Here is a 23,639-nt window from a genome sequence, read left to right on the forward strand (position 1 = left end):
TATGGAAAGTGAGTTTTAAACACCTCAACAGACTTCAGGGATTTGTTTTTACAGGAGCAGCTGTGTTCTTCAAAATATTGAAGAGTATCTATGACATCAAGCGGAGTGCCAAGCTGAGCACCTGGAGCAGGATAATCCCACACACTGGAACAGACTGGGAAGGGATGAGCCGAGCAGGAGCGCTGCGAGAAGGACCCGGGGGTTGTGTGCAGGATGAAGAAGATGAGCCACTGCTATGAAAAAGGAAATGAACCAACCTCCAGCTGCAGGAGATCCAAGGAAGCTACCGTTCCCCCCTAACTGGACCAGGGAGAAATGAATAAGCAGCACACGTGTCCCTGTGACTTTGTCCTTGTGACTTTGGCCCTGTGACTTTGTCCTTGTGACTTTGGCCCTGTGACTTTGTTCACCTCCTGCCCTTCTGAACGCTCTGAAGAGAGTCCATCGTGTTACTGATGGGCAGCTCAAGCCATCTCCTCCGTGCCCATCTCCTCCTCTCCCACTAACCCCAAGCCTGGGGGCCGGCCAGGATCGGTGTTAACTTTTCTGCCTGCTGGAGCTGTGCGTAATTAAACATTTTAATTAAAATCTACAAGAGTGATTGCCGTGTTGTCCTCTGAAGGGAAGGCTAATCCCAGCCCTTTTATCCACTCTAACGAGTGGCCCAAGGATGTGATGCTGGGCAGCAGTTTTGGGTGGCAGCAGAAGTTTCTGTAAGGAGCCAGGTGCTTACCTGCACCTGAGCAGAGCCAGAATCTGGCACGGACACAAAAACCTGGACACGTGGAAGCTTGGACATGGGGACAGGAGGATGCAAACCACCCAGGGAAGTGCATCACTCACTGCATCTCATTCCTCCAAAGGATTTAGACCTTTGGAAAGCCCTTCAAGAACTGTTTTTACACCACGAGCAGCCTCGGTTGCATTGGGGCTGGTGGGGCACACCAAGCCCACCTTGCACCAGCTCCATCCACCCTCCCTGGTCCTCCACACCCTTTCCCTGCTGCCTCTCCCACTCCCTGGCCAAGTGCCCAAGGGGCTGTGGAGGCACAGAGCATCCTCAGAGTGCTCACCCTGATTGCAAGTGAAGTGTTTGAGCAGCATTTCAAAAGTCTTCTTCCCCAATGCCCGTCAAGAGCAAACAAAGTATTTGTTGTTGGTGCAGTAAAAAATTCATCAAAATAAATAAAATAAAATCAAATCAGGAGCAGAAATGCACACATCTACATCTGACTAAGTGGGGAGAGAACACACTTGGAAACTTTTTGATCAGAGCAGAGAGCCTCAAATCCTGACAGAGAAAATGTATTCATAATTTATTAAAAAAATAATTTATAATTTATTTTAAAATTCATCAGACTCCTCTTTTTTTTTTTTTTTCCTTTTTGCCTCCCTTCTGACAAACAAGATTTTCTGTAATTCCTGAGGAGGGCAACCAATGGGGACAATATTGCTGAGGGCTCCTCTCTGCTTTCAGAGGTTGGGAACATGAAAAGACAGAAGCAGTGGTGCCAGACACATCCCTGACCAGCATCCCTGCTGTCCTAACCCCTCCCAGGGATGCTCCTGCATCTCAGAGCCCCTCTCCCCTCTTCACGGGCTTTACAGACCCAAAATAGGAGCCGCCCCCCCTCCCTGGCTGCTGCTGGGTGCCACCCCCTCACTGGGCTTCATTCAGTGTTCAGCCCTGGCTCTGACAGGGGAAAAAAAGCAGCCAGGGCACAACGCTGCAGCTCGGATCCCTCCTGCTAGACTCCTTATCCTGGAAGATTAGGAGGTTTACTGCTGCTTCTCCATTATCCTAAATAAAGCAGCCTTTCAAAATTGCTTCAAACATATTAGATCATGTACTTTTTACACTTCCAGAGACACTGGTTATAATATCTTTTTAACAGCACTGGGCAGAATCTATTTTCTCCTTCCACTGAGCTGAAAAATACTGTTTTCTCAAGGAAGAAGAAAAAGGAGGAGGGAAAAAAAACCCTATTGATTTTGTTTAGGGTCAGAATAAAATATCATTGGAGTGGGTGTTGAAATCCTCAGCCACAAATTACTTCCAAAGTGACAGTTTGGGCTGTGAAGATTTTTCTTGTGAAATAAAACAAAACAAATGAAACATTGTGTTCTTCCTCTCTATGTGCACGCTTGAGGTTTCCACCAGCTCCAGCTGGTTCCTGCTGGGTATATTTAGCGTTTCAATCTATTCTCTTCCCATTCCCATCCCTGCTGGAGCTGTTGCACGACCAGCACCAAATCCTGCTGCCCAGGTGGAGTGAGGCAAAGAGAAATGCTGTGGGTGGGGTGCGGAGGGGCAAATGCCAAAGCCACAAGGAGAGGAGAGGTTGTCCCCTCCGATGCCCAGGGGATGCTGTTGGCTCTCCCTTCTCCCTCTATCCATGCAGGAATGAGGATGGTACCGCACGCCGTGATTCAGCATCCCCCTGGCCAGGACTGGCTCCTCTCACGCTGCTTTTGAAGGTAAAAACACCCCCAGGAACCTCCAAAGCTCTCAGCCAGGTTTCACTTCTCCAAAGAGTCAGCAAATTAACCTCCATTTATATGCACAACCCACTTTGCTCTAATCTATCCATCTATCTCTGCTCTCTGCTGGTACAAGAGATGAGTATTGGCTTTAAATACAATAATTTCTTTATAAATAAAGAACAGGCAACACTTCTGAAAGGGAAACCAGATGTCTACCTCGGGCTTCTGTGCTTTCTGCTCCTCAGCATTGTGTGCGGGAGATAGGAACACGCCAACGGAATGAAGAGATCTGCAGGTCCCTGCCTCCCGCTCTCAATTTTATTTTATTTATTTAGATTTATGCAAATGCAAAAAAGAGGTCACCTACCCATATGCTCTCAATGGCCTTGATGTAACTTTAAAATGCATCATAAAAATGCCCTGTACACCGCAGTATAATTCAGTCCCACACACCACCAGGGAAGAGAAAAGCCAAAATCTCCCCTGGCTGCAAACAGACACATTCCCACTCTGGCAGCTCCGGCACACACACAGATTTTAGCTTCCATCAGCTCTTCCCTTCCCCACCACCTTCTGTCCAGGCCAGCCACAGCCTTTTTTCCCCACACATCTGCTTCTCTGCTCAGCTTCTGTCCCCCACCTGTCACTCTATGTCCCACATCATCATCCAGGAGCCACTCCTGCCATCCCATGCAGCAGCCAAAGGGACCATCCCAACCCTGCCCCTGCATCAGGAGCCCCTGCTCTTCCCCACCCTTCGGAGCATGGTGGGCTTAGAAACCTCTTGGTAGTGGGAGAAGGAAGAAAAATGCTGCAAAAGCATCAAAAAACTCCAAAGCGTGCCCCTGTGGCACTGCCAGACTGATCTGATGGAGCCACCCTGTTCCAAGCAGGACAAGATATTCCCAAGCACACAGAGGTGGTTGTGGCACCAGGGGATGGTCTGGACCACGTTCCTGCTCGGGGCACCGCACCCACCAACACAGCCACACTTGAGCCACCAGCCAGCCCAAAACCCAGCAGCATTTTGGACAAAAAAGACCTGGCCATGATTCAAGTCACCACAAGGATGGAAATTTTTAATTCCTGAACCTCCTAGAGGCAACCCTGACCCAGGAGCAGCGCTCCCACTGCCGGCTCCTGCCTTTCAGATGCCACAGGATTTCTCCGCAGTAACTCTTCACGGTTCCCGGCCATCCTCCCTCGGGAACGTGCGCAAAGAGTGAACTAATGAGTCTATTAGACTTAATTAAGCTAATGTGAAATTATTTACTTAATCTGGGAAGATCTTATGATGGCAAGAAATCCCCACGGACAAAAGCTTCCAGCTGCCTCGCACGGGCAGGCGAGAACCTCGCAAGCAGCGGTTGTGGAGATGCTCGACCGCACGGCACGGGGACGGTGTGGAGAGGGGGCTCAGCCACCACCACAGCTCAGCGCACCTGGCTCCTTCATGGCATTCCAGCATCGCCAGGAAAATCAGCCAGGAAGCCCCAGCCCTGTTTCGCCTTCATTTTCCAAATGCTCCTCTGTCCCCAGCCAACAAATCCATCCAAGGCTGGCAGCTGGGAGGGAAAAGTTTTCAGGAGTGGTTGGCCCCTGTCTCCCATGGATGGCGAGCATCCCTCATCCCGCAGCTCCTGCAGCCAGGCTGCACCTCAGCGTGCAGCGGGAGCGCGGAGCAAAGGGGATTTTGCCTCGTGCATTTTCCTGGCTATTTTTTTCTTCCTTAATGTAGAAAAGCTTAACGCTCGCTTTGAATCCCTAATACGACTGAGTTCTTTTTGCCACTTATTTTGTTTTGTCATGCACTACATACAATTACACGTCTCTAATCCGCAAATCCTCCCCCGATGCTGGAACACGTGCCAAGCCTTCCCTTCCCTTTCCATAGCCGCCGCATTAAAGGCCTTTGGAGACGAGCTGACATCACGGAATGCCGGGATGCCCTGGCATCACCCACAGCTGCAATCCTCCGGACGTGGAAGCCCCCATCCTCAAGGACTGGTGCTCAAAATGCCCCATCCCTGTCCTGCCCAGAAGGAAGGGTCGCCAGCCCTGGCACTGCAGCCAGGAGCCCTCGCCAGGACTAAATCCCAGAGAAGGAGCCCCCTCCATCCCGGCTAAAGGAGCTCAGCTCAGCATCTCTGAGAGGGAAATCACATTTTGTAAATCTCCCACAGTGAATCAACTCCCCAGTCAGATATGAGCTCAGCAAAAACTGGCAGGCAAATGATCTCGTTAATAATCAGCACTATCAGGAGTTTCTGCTTCTCTCAGGCAGCCAAACAGGAGAGAATTTATCTGGGAATGGGAGCACAGCTACCTGGAACACAATGTAGTTATTGCCCCAAGGTCAGGCAGTGGCAGCCGTGCTGGCAGGCGGTGCCCTGCTCACAAGTCAGGCCACTTGCAAAGGGGACACCAAAGCTTTGGTGGCCCCTTACGATTCTTGTGCTCCTTCAGACCTGGGTTCCCCATCCAGGGAAAGAGGAGCTAAAAGCACCGCCCTCCCCCCAGCACGTTAACCATCGTGTGTGGGCTCTCACCTGGGAGCATCAACTCCTCAGCCAAGGCTTGGAGGGGACCCAGGGCCTCCTTGCCATCCCTGCTGTGCCCCCCGGGCCACTTCAGTGAGGTATCAATGAGATTTCAGTGAGGTATCAATGACCAGGCAGGGTGCAAACAAGTCTGAGAGTTTCCCTCCATGCACAAAGCCTCACTGCAGCCTCAGAGCGTCTCCCAACCCCACTCAGGAAAAGAAGGAGTAAGAGAGACATCAATTTCCAGAGCTCTGCGCCAAAATCCGGCCTTCGCCTTTGAAAGCGTAATTTATTCAAGCTGCTTTATTATTGCAGAGCCCAGCGTCGACGGGGGATTACGGAGAGGTCACAGCTGGAGCAATAACAATAATAAGAAAAAATAGAGAAGTCGGGAGAGCGTCTTGTGTGAGTTCACCGTGCAGCAGGGACACACTTTTTTTGAAGCCAAGGTGTTGGAAAGCACGGGAAGAACATCCCACGTGCCACCTACTTAACACAAAAGTGGCATCCAACAAATCTTTGGGGGAGCAACAGGGACGGGGGCTTCACACCCCCTCTGTTTGTGAACCCAATTAGGCATATGTTGAGGAAAGGGTGTATGTATATTAGATTTTAATTAAGCAGTGTTAATTATAATCTATGAGATGTGCTTACTGCTTATCTGATAATTATGAGAAAGCCAATTTGGCTGCTGGCTTGTGACTAATTAAGTGGAATTAGTAATGATAATTATAGATTTAATTTTTGTTTGCCTTTATTGGCAATGGGGGGGAAAGCAGCTTCCAGGGCTGGGTGGGACCGGGATGGGAAAAGTCATGGGGAAAGGTCACCACGCCAGGAATTTGGCCCACAGAATGGGGGTTTGTCCAGGACTTCCCAGAAAAGGGGGATTTTTGGCGGAAAAAAACCCAATTTGGCATTAAAAAATAAAGTTTTGCTGGAAATGCTGATGGAAACAAAGTTCTGCTAAAAAGAAGCAGTTTTGTGGAAGATTGGGCTGGGTTTTGCCAGCTCATTGCACAGGCAGCCGGAGTCTTTAAAAAGAAATGGAAAATCTTGGGCAATTCAGGGAGTTTGACTTTTCCAGCCCGCAGGGGGAAATTCCCTGGCGATCTCTCCCCTTCCTCCCACACCCACCATGACCCTGACTCCTATTCTCAAGAAAAAGAGTATTTTTCAGCACTTCTTTTTTTTTTTTTTTCTTTCCCGCCCTGTAATTGATAAGCTATAAAATAAATGCCAAATCCTGCAAAAACCACCCAATCCCTGGGAATGGGACTTGCAGATTTTAAACATGCCCACAGGTTGCTCTGCCTGGCTGCAAGTCTCCTTGAAATACTCATTTTCCGCCCTTTCCGAGCGTGCACTGCGCTCAGAGGCTGCCAAATTGACCCAAAACATAAAAGCAAAGCTTTTGTGTGAGGCAAAGAATAAAAACACAAGGAAAAAAAGCGGGAGGGGGGGAGGGGGGAAATAAATATATTGCAGCTGGATTTTTAAAAGGCTCAGCTAAACTTGCAGCTGCACGACAGCACGTGGAGCTGTGCAAGCTCAGCTAATGATAATTAAATCTCCTGCTGCAGGGGTGAGCAGCAATTTCGCGCTACGTCTGCTGCCCGGGATGAGAGCTCTCCCGGGAAAAGCCACGGCAGCAGCACAGGGCCGGAGGGTCAGACCACGGCGATGCTCTGCTCACTTGCCAGGCAAAACCCGGAGCTCGGGATGCTCTGCCCGGCGCCTTCCCGAGAAGAGCATCTCCAGCGCCGAGTTAAATAATACATGGCCATCCCAGGGATAAATTCCAGGCGGAGCGCGGGGAAGACAATGCCGGCTGACTGCATTAAGGCAGCAGCCCCGCTGCAGCCGGGCTCATTTGCGAGGCCCCGCTGCAGAGGGGGGTCCCCGCTGCGGCACCCCCAGCTCCTCGGCGAGGACTGCTCAGCGCTGAGCTCCGCGGAACGCGCCTGACCTGACTGCAAAGCGGCTCTTGGCATCCAGAGCCAGGGCGTTCCTGGGAAGCAGCCTCGGGAAGGAGCTGCGGGACCAGAGCGCTCCTCTTTGCGCGCCCGGCAGAGGCCCCGGCGCTGACCGAAATAGACTCTTTGCCCAGCTACCGCCCGGCTAAATTCGGTGCCCACCCCCGCCCCGGATCCAGGGAAGCGGCGCAGGACCATTAGCCGGATCTCTCGTGTCACATCAGGAATCCTTCACCGCGCCAGGCCGGGACACAGCGTGCCAGGAGCCGGCTCACACAGCTCCCGAGGAAGAGGATGGCACAGAGGTGATGCTCCTTACTGGAGGAAGCAGGAGTGGGACAAACCCCAAGCCCTGGCCGCCTGTGAGCATTAAAGATTATTTGCCAGACAGGCTCTTGCCCTGACCTCTGTGGTGGCTGGTTTAAAGAGATTAAATGACAGCACACCCACAATTTCTGGGTTGGTTTTTTTTTCCTTTTTTTCATTTCAGCAGTTACTCGAAAATAGGCCTGTTTACAGAGGGAGAAATTCCCCACGAGTCACACGCTATCCAGACCAAAAAATATTGCCAGCATCACCCCGAAGTGACCAAAACACATGCACAGATGTGCAAGATTTGACCTCATTCCTAATGATATTCAGAGTTTGTGCAGCCATGGACACCCCCACAAACTCCCTCCAGGGTTTCCACCTGGGATCCTGCAGCACATCAGGATCCATTAAAACAGGGCATCACACTTAAGTGCATTTGCTGAATCATCCATTCCAGCTCCTGGACGTTATTTCTCCATGACACGTTAAATACCTTCCCTTCCCGTCCTAAAGAGCTGTGGGATGCACTGGGAGGAGCACAAATGGTTTTGGCTCTGACTTGATGCTCAGCTCTGCAAGGGCATTGTTCACTTGGAATCCCCTGATGAGCAAGAGAGCTAAGAGAGGTCAGTGCCCAGCCCTCGAGGGATAAATAATACTCCGGCTCCACACCAGGACCTCCTGTTGAACACTTCCACCTGTAGTTGGCAAAGGATGAATCACTGAGTGCTTACCCACCCCTCTGAAATGAGGAGTAATGGGGTTTTAAGAGAATAATGCTTTATAACACTCAGCATTCTGTTGGATAAGGAAAAGACAAGGCAGAAGCCAGGAGCTGATAAAAGCTACAGCTTGTAATTCCATTGCACCTTCTCCACTCAATAAATGGGTTTCAGTCAGAGCATCTCTTCCACCCAACCCAAAAAGGACCTGAAGGGTAAGTTGATTGCATTGATCGTGCATGCATTTTCCCGGCAGGGAAACTGGCCCAGTCCCTGGCTGCTCCTGTCCAAAGTACTCCACTTACTTATTACGGGAATATCGCCAGAGACTCCAGGGCCAGGGAGCGGGACGCTACGGGGAATGCATTGCTCTCTGCGTGCTGGGAACATTAAGTGGGAAGGCAGAGCAGGGGGGTATGGCAGCAGCTCAGCTCTTCCCCAGCACAGCCCCTGGCAGCCAATCACTCCTGCCACGGGTTTTGCCAGCCCCGTGGGATCCTTCCCACAGGACTGTCGTTAACCCTTGTGAGAACAGGAGGACTCCAGAGGGGAGAGCAGCATGGATCTGCTAAGACAAACTGCTCTCAGGCTGCTCCTGTCCCCCATAGCCCTGTCATACCTCACATGTGCATCCTCCAGGCAAAAAACTCCTTCTCCAACCTCCCTCGATCCCCACACCCAGCGGTGACACTGCTCAGGGGTCCAGCCCTGAGCCAAACCATCTCCTCTGCTGCTCCCCAGCTGCCCACCGCTTTAGGGTCTGCTGGTGTGACCATCCCCATCGCTAAAACCCTGCCTGTCTTCCCTGAGGAAGAGTGTAAATCACTGGACTCGGTACAAAGCACAAACTCCCCTCGGTACGATCAGCCCTGCCTTTGGGAATCCACTGCATGGAGGGCACTGCCATCCTAAACCAGCCACAGGGAAAGCTGCTGAAACAAGGGCTCTGAGCCCAAATTCAGCATCGAATCCCAAAACTGGAGTAGAAGGCATTGCACAAGCTCTGTGTCCCAGCTGCTCATGCCCTTTGCGCGGTCATGTCCCTCCTAAAGGGTGGCACACGTGCCTGGGAGGTGGGAAGCAGACATCCCTGGGCAGCACCAGCCTCCCTGCTCCACTGCAGGAGTGACAGGCAGGACCCAGGGCAGGCTGGCAGCCTCACATCAGCCCTGCCCAGCCGGGGGAGATGGGCCGGGGTACCTGGGTTTGCTAATTAACCCCGAGGCAATGCCCTGCCCACACGGCAGCGCTCCTCCAGCAGAGCTGCCCCCGCCTCTCCCGGCAGGAGGCTGAGCTGTGCCTTGCCAGAGTGTCTTCGAAGGAGAAGGCTATCAGCTCCAAACAGCCGAGACCTTTAGCTCAAATCCATTAATCCTCTTTATTAAACCCGGGTCACCTCTGAGTCCTGGCAAATTAACCAGCATCTCCCCACTGCAAGTACATCAAGAGGAAACGCACTGTACAGCGCCTGTAATTTTCATGGACCAGGGCTCCGGGGTCAGAGGGCTTCCCGGGCTCCAGTCTCTGCCTTTGTCAATTTAAAAGGGAACATCGGCTTGCGCTTGTATAAATTACGAGAGAGGCAGAGCAGGGGGCCCGGGGTGCCCACAGGGCACTAGGCCAGCTCCAGCCGTGCCACTGCCTCCTCTCCTGCCTGGGGACAGAGCAGGGGACAGCGAGGCCATGAGCACGACTACCCTGGGGGGAAAAATGGGGCTGGAGATATCCTCTGAACAGCTGGACGGGCAGGGCACTGCGCCTGGCATCCTCTAAGGCTACCTTGGCCACGTGCCTTCTTACTGCCTCTAATAAATGGCACATCCCTGGTGCCAGCCCAGCTGGGGAGCAACAGAAAGGGAGACTGGAAGGGCTTTGCTCCAGCTCAGAAGTGGGTGGAAAATTGCTCCCTTGTTGCCTGAAATTTCACCATTTGAAATATCTCCCCCTTTCTGCTCTGTCCTGTTGGAGCCACTCTACTCTGAATGCTCACCAAGCCAGCACCAAAGCCAGAGCAGCTCTGGTTCTGAAGAGCCAAGGATATTTAGCTGGGCTGGGGAAGACCTGGGGCCAAATCCCTTGTAAAAACTAATTGTACACCCACTAGAAGAGCTGCAAAAGAGAAAGCCAGCCCAGCCTGGCCTGGGGAAGAACTCTGTGTGGGCTGAGGGCTAAGGGCAACACAGGGATCAAAGGTCACAGCACTCCCTTCCTCAGCTGGGGCTCCTCCTCCTCCTCGAAACAGCATCCTCAAGATAAGCAAGCTTCCCAGAGCCAAGCAAAGAGTGCTCCTGCACTCTGTGAGTGAAGATAACAAAATAAACATTTTTCATGGGGAAAAAAATGTGGGAAAATTTCCAAGAGGCTCCGTAAAAGCCGTAAGCATCCCATCTATTCCCCTAAGACAACTCCACACCTGGCACTTCCCAGCACATTCTCCATCCGTAGCTTTGCCATAGGGCTATAAATCCACTATCTTTGGCTGAAATTGCTCTGGTTTTATACCAGCCTAAGCCAGCAGAGACTGAGCTGGGGAACTGTGGTCCAAAGGCCAGGATGCTCACCCTTAACTCAGTCCAAAGGCACAAGGGGTTTTCAGCCTGGGGTTAAGATAAAGGTAGGATTAACACACAGCATCTCAAATCTCCCAGCTGTCAGCTTGTATCACAGCTTTAGTTTTTTATTAAAAACATCATTTCCTGCTGTATTTAATCACGGCAAGGTCATTTCAGTGACAGTTGTCAGCATCCTGGCCAAGGAGCCAGAGGAGCAGAGCCCTGGCCTGCTGGCCAGATGAAAGGAGGGGATGCTGGGTTTTATTTCCTTGTTTTCAATTGAGAGGTGCCTACCTCGGTGTGCAGATTAAGGTGCGGGTGGGCCAGTGTCAGCCCCCCATGGGCAGAGATGGGAAGCTGCCTCTTGCTCTGCTCATCAGGAGCCCCGAGGAGAGAAATTGCATAGTTCTCCCTGCAGGCCTCTGCCCACCTCGAACCAATTTCTGCTCCTTTTAATTCAATTCAGCTCCTCCTGACCTTGGCTGGCTGGAGTTGCAGAGTTTCTCTCAACAGATAGCACCAATTACAGAGGTGTGAAAATGGAAGGTTTTCAATTCGGAGAACAAACCCAAGAAACAGGTACTTTATTGAACTGAGAATCAGGGGATGGGGGATCTGGCATGGGCATGGGCTCAGCAATATCACCTGTGCTCGCTCTAAAAACCAAATTCTGGGGCTGATCCCTCCAAGAGCAAAGACATCCCCGGGGCTGGGGTGGCAAATGCCAGCAGAGGTGCAGGTTCAGGTGTGCAGAGCCGATGGCACCTGGAGCTGAGGGACACAGAAGCCAGCGCTACATCCCTGGCACAACGCCTCGCTCGTTAGCAGCTGCATGCTCGTGCATTCCCCACCGGGCTGATTCCAGACCCTCGGAATCAGACCCGACACATCTGACACAAACTGAGTTTGCTTCCCCGCAGCAGATCCTGGCTGGACTGACTCTGCAGCATCTGCAGCCCAGTCCATCCATTAGGCACAGCAGCACCTCCCTCCACGCCACTCTGCTGTGACACCACATTTTGTCCTCCCACAAAACCGAGGACCGTGGGTCAAGCCTCTGGACACACGAGTGGCAGCACGAGCCTGGTCAGATCTGGGTAGGAGAGTTCTGGCAGGATGGTGGAGCTGCCTGACAGCCTCAGCAGTGAGATCAGCACATGGGCTGACTTTAGAAAAACTGCACAGTACAGCCTGTGATGATCAGAGAGTCGCCAGACAAAAGCAGGAATGTTCAGTTCATGGGAAGGAGGCAGGGATAAGCACTTCCCTGAGCTGAGCTCACTGAAGCTCTTTGCCCAACATGCCCTGATGCTAAAAAAAAACCCAAAAAAAGTGAAGTAAGAAGTCCTAAATGCCCAGGATAGAAAATGGGGTTACACTCACGGGAAGCAGAACCACTGAGTACGGTCCCCCACCATCTCTGGATATTTCCAGGTACCTCACAGGCTGCAAGGACACAAAAAAGCCTCCCCAGACCTGAATATTCCCCTCTCCAGTCCTGTCTCCACCCAACTGGTCAGACCATCAGCACTATGCCCATGTGCTAACCAAACCCCAGGGTCTCCCTTTAATCCAGATGCTGGAGACTTCTCCAGACTTCTCCCCATCCCTGGAGAGTTCAAAGCCAGGAAACCTGGTCCAGTGAAAGATGCCCCTGCCCATGGTGAGGACGTGGGATGAGATAAGTGTTAAGGTCCCTTCCAACCCAGTCCATTCTGTGATTCTGTGATTCCCTTCCTTCATTAGGAAAACATCGCATTTCAAAGCTCTGCCCTAAAGGCCAACACACAAAGAGCAAGAGGATCCTGCCAGTCGGAATTTTGAGCAACTGCCTGTCCCTGCTGGCACATCTGAGCAGGCTCGACCTCTCCTTTCAGAGTCCCAGAACTGGGGGGCCACCAAATACAAGAACTGGCTCATTCCTGCCACTCTCCCAAGAGTTCCAGGACTCGGAGCAGCTCGGAGCGTGGTTTCCAAGCCAGTGCACGGCCCCTCCTGTGCCTCCAGCCAAGCTGTGACCGCGGCTCCTGCGGCGCTGCCCATAAATCCTGCAGCCCGGTAAACAGCGGAATTACGGTGCCCACCATTGCTTAGCTGCCTTTGACACTAATTGCTCTGTGGAGTGTGTGCAACTGGCAACACCTTATTAAAAGTGAAATATATTATACTGTCCACTTATTGCGACTTTATAAAGATAAAGTATCCCGAGGATACGGAGTGGCTGGCAAAGGCAGCGGCTCCCGGCCTCGAAGCGGCCGGGGGATGCTGCAGCGCACGGAGCCGAGGCAGGGCAGGCACTGACAGGACAAATGTGTGCTCTCCATGAAATTCCAAAGAGTATTTCCATCTGGAGACCAAGGGCTGAGTGAAGAGCGTGCTTGAGAATTTCTCCTCTCTTCATCTCCTGCTTTCAGCTCCGGGATCATCACTCTCAAACCTCAGGGGAAAGGCAGGCAAAGATACAACGCGAAAGGGCAGGGAGATCAATCACGCGCTGCCCTCCTGCCAACCTGGAGAGGAGCACAGGGTGCCCCTCGACTCACAAAGTCAGGCTGATCATGAATTCACAGTTTCCTACTTCCAGACATCACTGCCTAAGCTGTGGTACAGCCTCTCCTGCCAGGACACAAACTGGGGCACCCAGTGCTCCGAGGGCGGGTCCAAGATCCTGGTGATGCTCCAGCTCCCTGTCAGGGCAGTAGAGAGATTTTAGCACCCAATGTATTGATCCTGCGCTCTTTCTCCTGTGTTTCTCAAAGCAGGAAGCCAAACTCCACTGTTTCACAAGGAAAAACGCACTTCAGATTTGGAGCTACAGCAAGGACACGTCTCTTAACACGTGTCTCTGCACATGCCTTGGGCAAGTCATTTTCCCTCTTTATTCCTTGGCTCCCCTGTCTACAAAAACAGGTACAATGAAATTTCTCTCCTCCGTGAAGTATTTTAAGATCTGCTGGAAACAACCACTGTGTAAGAGTGAGACCTGATATCACCGAGTTTCAGTAATAAACGTTTTGATCCAGGCCCCCCGGCCTCGTCTCACCAGGTAATTTTGGAAGAATTTTTGGGTTTATTTTGAATTGATGGGCTATTTCTGGTTGGGAACACGACAGACAGGAGGAAGGCAGACACAGGAGATGCCATCAAAGGCACTTCTGCAGCCTGCAATGCTCACAAAGAGGTGGTGAGCAGAGAGGGCACAGAAAACCCACCCATGTGGGGTAAGTATCAGCTTCTGGGGACTTCTTTCCAGTAAAATTGAGATATTCCCCAGGCACATCACAAAAGTCATTACATCCACATCCCTCCTGTGCTGTGGAGAGTACAGATAATATTATTTATCACTTACTGGTCATCTCCCCTGTGGCAGAGAGGAGAAACCCTCCTCCCACCAGCCCATGTGGTGCACAAACAGAGCCTGCATCCCACTTTGATTCCTGAAGGAAACGGCACGTCCTCAGCAACGGATTTGAAATATCCGGAGTCTCTGGTTCAACAAGTTCAAATCCAAGCAGGATCAATACCTTCTCACTCCTGAGGTATCAGCAGGTAATTGGGTATCGTGCAGTGATGAGTAACCTAGTTTGCTCAGAAACTGCAAACTTTAATCTTCATCCATTCCTGGTACATAGAATAGCGAGGGAGGAACAGATCAAAGGAGAACAGATCAAATTCAGCTGCATTTGGACCCAGATTGCAGAAAAAAGGACTCATTCTTAAGCAAAATGGCTCAGGCTTCTGAGGTTCAACATCTTGAGAAACTCAAGTACAACACAAGGCAGAGAAGTCACCGCTTGTCCAGTGCAGCCACCTGCAACCCCAGTGCCACCTCCCCCAGGGTTTAGGCTGCTCCTGACCCCCCGCCTTGGACCAGAGCCCTCTCCAAATTCACAGAGCAGCATCTGAGCACCTCAACCTCTCCAAATATCTACGACTCCCACCCCAGCCCTCTCCCCTTTTTTCCCACTTCCAGCCCTGCAATGCCCATGGCACCAGCCCTGGTACGGGTGAGGAGAAGCTGGTCCGGCTTTCCGAGAGGGAAGGTCCTTCCTCTGCCATGGAAATGAGAAGTGCCAAGGTAGACTTATGGGCAGAGCGAGACAGAAAAGCACCGGGGGCAGCAGAATGACCTATTTGACAGATTTCCCTGACGATCAAAGCTAACTTTGCTGAGAGCTTTTGACATCTGATTAATTACGTGGCTCTGGCTCGCCTGAAAATCCCGAGTTTCCGGCAGCCCTCGCCTTTCATCCTCACAGCCCTTGGCGGCCGAATCTGCTCCCCTTGTGCCAGCAGAGGAGGGGATGGCAGGAGGTGGCTTTGCCAAAAGTCTTGGCCCATCCCTGGGAGGAAGGAGATAAGGAGGGCGAGGGACAGCCGGGGACAGAGCCCCTTTGTCTGAGGTGCCTTTTGTCACGGGGAGATAGGAGGAGGCTGCCGTGTGCTGACATTTCGGTGACCAAATTAAAATGCACCGCCACAGAGACTAAATGTCATTAGCCTCATTAGAAGTGATCGCATTAAAATAAACAACAAAAAGAAAAAAAAAATTGAAGTGGAAATTAGCCAATGCCATTAAATGAAATAAATAAATGGGGAGATCCAGCGAGGACTGCGCAGCCGATGCCAAGGGAGCGGTGAGTAAGGGAGGGGCACAGTGGGAGCAGCCAAGGTCTCCACGAGCTCTGCTGCCACCCAGGAATGTGATGAGACAAGTCCACTGCTGGTGTGGCCCCAAACGGAGCTGCCTCTTTGGGACAAGTCTGTGGGGTCCCAGTCTATGGAGTCTTTGGGGCTTCCAGACTGTTCCAGGTTGGCTTTAAGGACCTCAACGCCCACATCCCCCGGGGCTGGCTCTGCGGGCACTGCTCTGCCAGCACCTCTGCATCCCGAGGGATGCACCCCGCGTGCTGCTCTCGCAGGAAGGAGGATTCTTTAAGCAGCATCCAGGTTTCTCTTGGATGCTTCCCAGTCAATTACCGGCCAACACCAACTGCATTTGGCTGATGTGGTGTGACAGGACCGCCACGCGAGGTGGAAGGCTTGGTGAAAGAAGTGCTGCTTTGTCCTTGGGAAGAGAGGAATTTTTCCTCTAGCCCCCTCTTGCTATGCAAACGCCATTTCCTTTGGGGCGGGAGAAGTCATCAGAGGGCCCTTGCAAGATCCTGCTTATGACAGAGCAGATTTGAAAGCCCAGAGATCTGCTTCCCCTTCCTTCCCTTCTGTCAAAAATTATAATCATCATTTTCCAGCCTGCTGAACAATCAAAGTGTGGCCTATATTTGCTGGAGCTCCTTCCACATGCTGCATGCATAGCAACAAGTCCAGGAAACAAAAGCCAGAAGTAAAGATTTGGGAGAGAGGAGGCAAAGGGCTGGCAAAGGGACAGCAAGGGGACACTGCTCGGAAAACATGTGGGGAACGGCCTGGCGCAGCCCAGTTTCACCAGTTTGGAGCTGCTCTGAGGGCCAAAGCCCCGCATGAAGACCTCTTCTTCCATCCTCTGCAAGGAGCATGGGAATACGCATGCCTGGGAAGTTTGGTTAGTGGAAAGGCCGGTTCCAGATGGAAGCCCAAGCCCTCCTGCTGCAGGGTCAGCTGGTCCTTGTGTGGCTGAGGAGCCAGGAGGAGCAACCCATGGGGTGAGCCACACAGGACAAAGCCACATGAAGCATGGGTAACCCCAGCTGCTCTCCTGGGAATCCCTCAACCTCTGGAAAACCCCACCAGTGCACCAGCTCTGCTCAACACTGCAGACATCCCCCTTGGCTTTGCTGTCCAGGCAGTCTGAGCTGCTGAGGTCCCAGTCCCAGCATCCCATCCTGAAGTACAGAGCTCACAGGGAAGCTTTCCTGGGCTGCCCCTTCCCTGCACTTTGCAGCCCGCTTCAGTCTCCAGAGCAGTCAATCCAGCACTTTTCACTAGCGCTGAATACACAGAAAAGTAAACCTAAAAATATCTCCTCTTTTTCCCCCTTCCTTGCCTCATCTCACACGTGTCCCTGGCGCACATGACTCTGCCGCACAGGCAACAGGTTCAACTTCCCAAAAACAGCTCCTCCCAAGGAGATGGCTCTCGACACTGGCGGGTCCCTGCAGTACCTGAGCATCCCAAACCACTGCCCTCAGCTGTCTGAGCCTAAGGTGGGACTAAAGGGAGAATCCCCAGCTCCCACCCAGCCAGACCCCGCAACACCTGGGCTCGGGGTGACACATCCCCTGCCACCCTCACCGGACAAGCCACCTTGCCTGGTGACCCTTAGAGGGTGAAAACATGATCTCAGAGCTTTGGAGAAGCAGGCAGGGAAGTGTTTCTTCCCTCTAAGCATAAAACGAAGAGGAGCTCCCTGGAAAAACCCACCCACGGAGCAGCAAGTGTCAAAGCCAACTCTGTTATGTGCTGTTGCCGCACTGGTAATTATGAGTACCGTGCCTTCATTAGGCAAAGATGACTGGGAGGCAAGGAGATTTGCAGCAAAGCTGTTATTATTTTTAAGTTTAAACAAAGAGGAGAAGTGTGACAGCTGAAATCACTCCCCATCCTGCACACACCAGCAGCCGAGAGCGTCTCAGGAGATGCTCATAGGTAAGAAGGGTTCAGGATCAGTGCCCAGTTTTGCCTAACTGGGGAGGGGAAAAGGCAGGGTTGCAAAGCTGGGGGTAACCCCAGGGTCGTGAAGGAGATCACAGATAAAAACCAGCAAGCTTTCCTCTATCCTCACCTGACTGAAGCAGAAGGATCCTCCTGGGTACCCTGCTCCCCCCAAACTGGTCAGGGTTCATCGCAGCACCCCAACAGCCTCACTCATCAACTTTGGTTTCTTACCAAGCAAAGCACTAACTCCAAATTTCATATTCAAGTGTAAAATATGAACACAGCTGTTTATGCAGCTCAAAATTCACCATAACCAAATATTCAAGCCTTTGGAGAAGATTTTCAAAGGCGTCAGTTAAGGCACACAGCTCCCATCGGTGCCTTTGAAACATCTCTCCCTTTTCAGTTTTTCACAGGGCTTCCCACCAGCAAAAGCTCCTCCACCCGGCCGTCTGCAACCACGGAATGCACAAAGGAGACGCTGTCAAAGAGAAGCTGCTGGAAAACGCAAAGCAAGGTTCAGCACTTTGGGGCATCCTGAAAGGCAGCCGCCAGAGCCACCAGCCCCGAAACCCACAGTCCCCAGGGCAAATTGTTCTGGGAACTTGCACTGGGGGGTTTTGCACAGAGCAAGAGTCATGTGTGCCTCTTTTCCCATCACACTCCCTCCCCACATCGTTTGGAAATGACAGCGAGTGCTGCTCCTCCCCAGCAGAAATAAAACCTCCTCTCAGAGACCAGCACCGACCTTTTCCCTGTCCTGGGAGCCAGGGGATGGAGAAACCACCCTCTGACAGGGAAACTACAGGCCAGGCCTCAGGCAGAGGCAGAGGAAGACCAGACAGTGTTTTTGGGCTCACACCCCATCCTGCTTGGACATCTTCTGCAGCTTCCCTGGCTTGTGGAAGACTGATGGTTGCACTGCCTTATCCACACCTATCCCCAGCCTTTGGGAGAGGACAGAAAATCCCTTTAAGCCCCTCTTGCTCATATTGAAATGACACTAAAGCAGAACTAATGTGCTCCAGGTACTTATTCTCAGGCTTAGTTGCAGGGATCAGCAGCCCTCCACTAGCCCAGCATCCCCCACTGGAGAGAGGTGACGGTCATGTCACAGGCAGTGGGAAAAGTGTGCTCCTGCAACAGGGACCGCTTTGGGAAGGGATGGGAAGATGGTTTTGATGCCTGCAATGTCTACCTTGTAAATTTAGACAGATTTTACAACCACCACCAAAGCCAGGCTGCCTCAGCACAGATGAGGTCACACAGAGTCTCTGGGAGGATGCAGAAAGCGGGTCCTGGGTGCAAGGGTGATGGGGGAGCACAGGGGGACACCCCAAGCTCTACAAGCTTCACCTTGAACCCAGTGCCCTGGAGCAGTGAAAACCGGGATTGTCCATCTCTGCCTGCACTGCCACATTTCTGACCTCTGAAAGGAGCCACTGCCATGACAAGTAATTTCCCCCAGCCTGCAAAGGAAGCAATATAAATGTCTGAAGAGGCTGATGAGCATTGATTTTTGCCACCTGTAGAGCCATGATGTCACCCTGTAACTGCAGCTCAGCCAAATAGGTTCCCCCTGCCCCAAATTCCTTCTCCGTCACAGCCCACCCTCATCTCAAAACAGCAGCACCCACAATGCCCAGCAGCTCAAAGCGTTTGCCAACAGCTTGACAATTAAATTACCCACTCACCTCCCTATCCTGCAGTGCTGGGCTCATTAAAAATCCTAAGCATCCTTCCTACCTCAGAGAGCAACCCATGTCCAGGAATCTGCCTCCCCCAAGGCTCCAGATGACAACAGCATTAAGCCCTCGAAATTATTTTAGATAGAAACTTGTCTTACAAAGAAATAAAAAGCTGCAGAGTAAGACGCTCTCCATGACCAGAGGGGTCAGGGTTTCATTATTGCATTAACCTTTCGTGTCTTTAGATTCCATGAGAGTAAATTGGTAACGAGACGACACGAGACCCAATGGGAAAAATGCATCTTTCCTAACAAAAATAAGAGAAGTGGGGAAGGACAGAGGTTGGGAGCAGGAGAAAGAGGAAAAACTGGCAAATAAGCTATTATGGCTAATAATAACTTTGTGATGCTATTTTCTGCAGGAGCCTTCAAGTTGTGATGTTTCCCTTCACTCTAATTACACCTTCTAAAAGCAGGTTCCCTTCTCACTTTAACCACCCCGTGTGAAACTCCCGCAGGATTCGGATAAAAACGGAAAGGGAAAGAGCTTGCTCTTCAGAAACAGCCTCTGCATATCCCAGGGGAGCGTCACCTGTATAAAACCCTTGGGATTATGCCTGCAAATAATAAACAGCTCAAAAAAAACCCCACTTTGGGAAGGTGGAGGCTCCAACAGGCAGCAGGGACCATTCACCTTCCCTCTGCCGTGCATGACTTTGCCAACACGACTCGTGTTCCATGACTGAAATTACTGCTGGGACAGGCTGGGCAGGGAGGGAAGACATCCAACCTCTGCAAGCCAGGCACAAATACAAAGGATTGGAGGCGTTCAATTCAGGGCAGGAAGGCAAAGCACCAAGAAGCCCAGAGTATTTCCCTTCCTCTAATGCAGGCAGAAGGGTTTGGATTGATGGATTAAGGGCTGAGCCCAGCCAGGCAAAGCCCTGGGCTGGTTTAGCTCGGGGGACATCCAAAGCCAAAGCAGATATTGCTGCTTCATGGAAGTAAGAAGGGAAAGCTACAACTGCATAAATGTGGAACAAGAACCTCTCCCAAGCTTCTAGGGGCTTAATTGCAGAGGCCTTTTCCTTCCCTGGCACATACAGAGGCCAGAGCCAGCCCAGGCTTTGGCTTGGCCTTGGCCCAAACAGCCACATCCTGAGGAAACTGCAGCAGGACACCAGCAAACAGCAAATGTGCCCTGTCAGGCCTCTGCCAGCTCCTGCAGCTTAAGGACATCTCGATGACAACCCATCAAGTGCCACACGTCCTCTCATTTGGCCCACACAGCTGCCTCCATCCATTTCTTTGCAATTCCAACCCACAGAACCTCATCCAGCAAGAGGGTGAAAGAGCCAGCGCTCTACTCAGCGCAGCCCTGCTGAGGCACGCCTGCCCCCACACCAGGCACACCTGCCCTGTCCTGCTCAAGATCTATTTTCAAAAAATCCCCTTAACGTGCACAAAGTCAGGCAGCTCAGACAGCCACGGCTCCCTCGTGCTCACGTGCTAAAATACAGATGCACCATTTTGGTTCCTGGTGTTGCTGAGGAGCTCGAGGCTCTGCTGTCAAGGGTTCTCCACCGCTGCTCCCCAGCCAGCCGAAGCTCAGCCCAGGGGGTAGCGCTGACCCCAGTGTTGATGCCCGTCCCAGCCTCCTGCCATCCCACGGAGTGGTACCCAGCCCATTCCAGGGGGTCTCGTACCCACTGATCTGCTCAGGTTGCACTGTGACAGCTCCAAAGGACCCCGGGATGTGGCTGGTCCCATGGCAGAAGCCTCCACAAGCAAGTTTTAGCCCGAGAATCCTCATGTTCAGCACTGCTGTGGGCAGAGCTGTTTACCAGCTGTGACACGAGTAACCTCTCGCCGCCAGCCTCACCCTCTTGCCACACACACCACCCTGCACAGCAAAGCCCTAAACCATGGGCAGCTGCTGAAATCACAGCCGTGCCTCTCCCTGCCCTCCCGAGCCCAGCAGAATTCTCCCCGGCTGTCATGAAAAACACACGTTGGGTTAAGATCGGATCCGAGCCTCAACACCCAGTCCCCATCAGCTTGCACAGGGATGACAATCTTTCCAGCTGCTAAAAGTGCACATCATCATCAAAAATATGCCGGTGACTTGCTCCCCCCGGCGCTCAGCTCTGCTGTCCACCCCCACCGCCACCCTCGGTGGATGCAGCGCTCGCTGCCCCGCGAGCATCAGCACGGAGCCAGCGCTGGATCCAAACCCAGCATCTCCCCCCGGCAAGCCGTGGGGACGAGGCCAAGCCACATCTCGGGAGCCACCCACTCAGTTCACAGAGGTTGCGGCACCGGCACGGCCTCCCCAGGTGCCTGGATTGAGGCGGGGGGCTCATTTTCACTTTGTAAAAGGGAGCGAGGGGCACGCACCGAGTTTGCCTGGCAGGAATCGGGGAAGCACGGATGAGGGGAGCGCAGGGAATAGCAAGACAGCTCTCAAAAGAGGGAGGGCACAGCAGGTGCTCAACTCTGAAGGGGGAAAACTGCATGAGCCCATCATTTGGAGGCAGAGGTTGCCCGAGGGGACAGACCCTCCCCAGCTCGGGGGCTGTAGGTGCCGGCACCGCTCAGGTACCGGCGGCTCGGTGCCCACCTGGGGGTCCAGCACGGCTCTCGGAGCCCCTCACTGGGAGCACTGGGCAATCCCCCGCTGCAGAGCAACTCGCTGCCTGCCTGCATGTGCGCGTTCGTGCGCAATGTGCGCCGAGCCCGGGTCCCCGGCGCGCAGACCCCGCTCGGCTCTCCCACCTGCGAGCCCCTGCCCTCCCATCCGCTGGAGAAAAAGCTTTCTGCGCTACCTGGGATGAAGAGCAGGGCAGTGGTGGCCGTGAAGACGATCCAGCAGGCAGGATGGTACATCTTGGAGCTGCGGTAGGCGAGCGGCTGCTGTGCTTGCTGCTTGCTGCTGCCGCCGCTGCTTTCCTCTGCGCTGAATTCTGAGCAGGTTTAAATCCAATGTTTGCAGAGGAAGGGAGACGGAGTTGGCGAGCTGGAGAGAGAAGGGAACAGGCAGTCAGGGTGTCTGATCTCCCCTTGCACACGCACACACTCTCGCACACAACTGGCAGCAGGAGCACCAGGCTCCGTGCGTGCACCGGGAGCGCAGACCTCCTACCGGGCACCCATTGGCTCAGGATGCTGACTGACACACGCACACCCGCTCTTCTGCGGGCTTCGCTCCGCAACCGGGGAGTTAAATGCAGGCATCGACCCCCCGCGCATCCCTCCCGGCACCAGCTGGTGCCCGGGATGCAGGGAGCAGCCCCGGGATGGAGGGAGCAGCCCCGGGAGGCAGGGAGCAGCCTCGGCAGGCAGGGAGCAGCCGCGGGATGGAGGGAGCAGCCGCGGGATGGAGGGAGCAGCCCTGGGAAGCAGGGAGCAGCCCTGGGAGGCAGGGAGCAGCCGCGGGATGGAGGGAGCAGCCCCGGGATGGAGGGAGCAGCCCTGGGAGGCAGGGAGCAGCCGCGGGATGGAGGGAGCAGCCGCGGGATGGAGGGAGCAGCCCTGGGAGGCAGGGAGCAGCCGCGGGATGGAGGGAGCAGCCCCGGGATGGAGGGAGCAGCCCCGGGATGCAGGGAGCAGCCCTGGGAGGCAGGGAGCAGCCGCGGGATGGAGGGAGCAGCCGCGGGATGGAGGGAGCAGCCCTGGGAGGCAGGGAGCAGCCCCGGGATGGAGGGAGCAGCCCCGGGATGCAGGGAGCAGCCCTGGGAGGCAGGGAGCAGCCCCCGGATTCAGGGAGCAGCCCTGGGAGGCAGGGAGCAGCCGCGGGATGGAGGGAGCAGCCCCGGGATGGAGGGAGCAGCCCTGGGAGGCAGGGAGCAGCCGCGGGATGGAGGGAGCAGCCCCGGGATGGAGGGAGCAGCCCTGGGAGGCAGGGAGCAGCCGCGGGATGGAGGGAGCAGCCGCGGGATGGAGGGAGCAGCCCTGGGAGGCAGGGAGCAGCCGCGGGATGGAGGGAGCAGCCCCGGGATGCAGGGAGCAGCCCCCGGATTCAGGGAGCAGCCCCCGGATTCAGGGAGCAGCCCTGGGAGGCAGGGAGCAGCCGCGGGATGGAGGGAGCAGCCCCGGGATGGAGGGAGCAGCCCTGGGAGGCAGGGAGCAGCCGCGCACGGACACGGGCACTCTCGCACCGGCTCCTCGTGCACCAGGCGCCTGCAAAGGGGAATTTTTTCGTCCCCAGCCTGGAGCTGGCTGGTGGGGCAGCCGCAGGCTTCAGCCCCTTGGCTCGCCCTGCCCTCTGCTCCCCTCGCCGGGAAGGCAGCAGCAGCTTTTCCTACTGCTGAGGCAAACCAGGGAGCAATCCAAGCTTTTTAGCATGAGTGGGTGTTTTTCACACCAAATCTCTGAAAGCAAGCAGCAATCTTCCCTGTGCATCCCAACTGGAGACACGTTTTTTGCCTTCAGCATCTCACAGAGCCCCAAAAAGACACCGAGCTCGGGCTACCTGCTCCTGCAGACCCCCTACCCAATACCATCCCATACCAAGGAGTTCTCAGGCTCTCCTTTCCTTTCAGGATTCCACAATTTCCCTCCTGTCCCCCAGACCTCCCTCCTTGGCATGTTGCCACTGTGCTGAGCTCTGAGCATCCCCAGCACAGGGCTTGGACAGCTGCCCCGGCCATGTCCCTCTCTCACAGCCACCTCCAGACCAAGGCATTCGCCAGTTAGAGTTTGAATTTGCTGCATTGCCAAAAGAAAACAAAACAACAGGCTGCAAAGGTTAGTTTCCAAAAGAAATAATA

General features: G+C 53.6%; 1 protein-coding gene across 2 annotated transcripts in view; it reads right to left on the bottom strand.

Moving 5' to 3' along the window:
• LOC125338383 (opioid-binding protein/cell adhesion molecule homolog) overlaps positions 1-22,012 on the bottom strand; it is a 295,496-nt gene extending 273,484 nt beyond the window's left edge. For both annotated transcript variants that reach the window (XM_048329072.1, XM_048329071.1), the window contains exon 1: positions 21,696-22,012. In XM_048329072.1, the coding sequence (XP_048185029.1) occupies positions 21,696-21,756 (61 nt within the window). In that variant the 5' untranslated portion in view covers positions 21,757-22,012. The remainder of the gene's footprint in view (positions 1-21,695) is intronic.
• Positions 22,013-23,639: the final 1,627 nt, after the last annotated feature.

Source organism: Corvus hawaiiensis, chromosome 25 (assembly GCF_020740725.1).
Source record: "Corvus hawaiiensis isolate bCorHaw1 chromosome 25, bCorHaw1.pri.cur, whole genome shotgun sequence".
Taxonomy (NCBI): domain Eukaryota; kingdom Metazoa; phylum Chordata; class Aves; order Passeriformes; family Corvidae; genus Corvus; species Corvus hawaiiensis.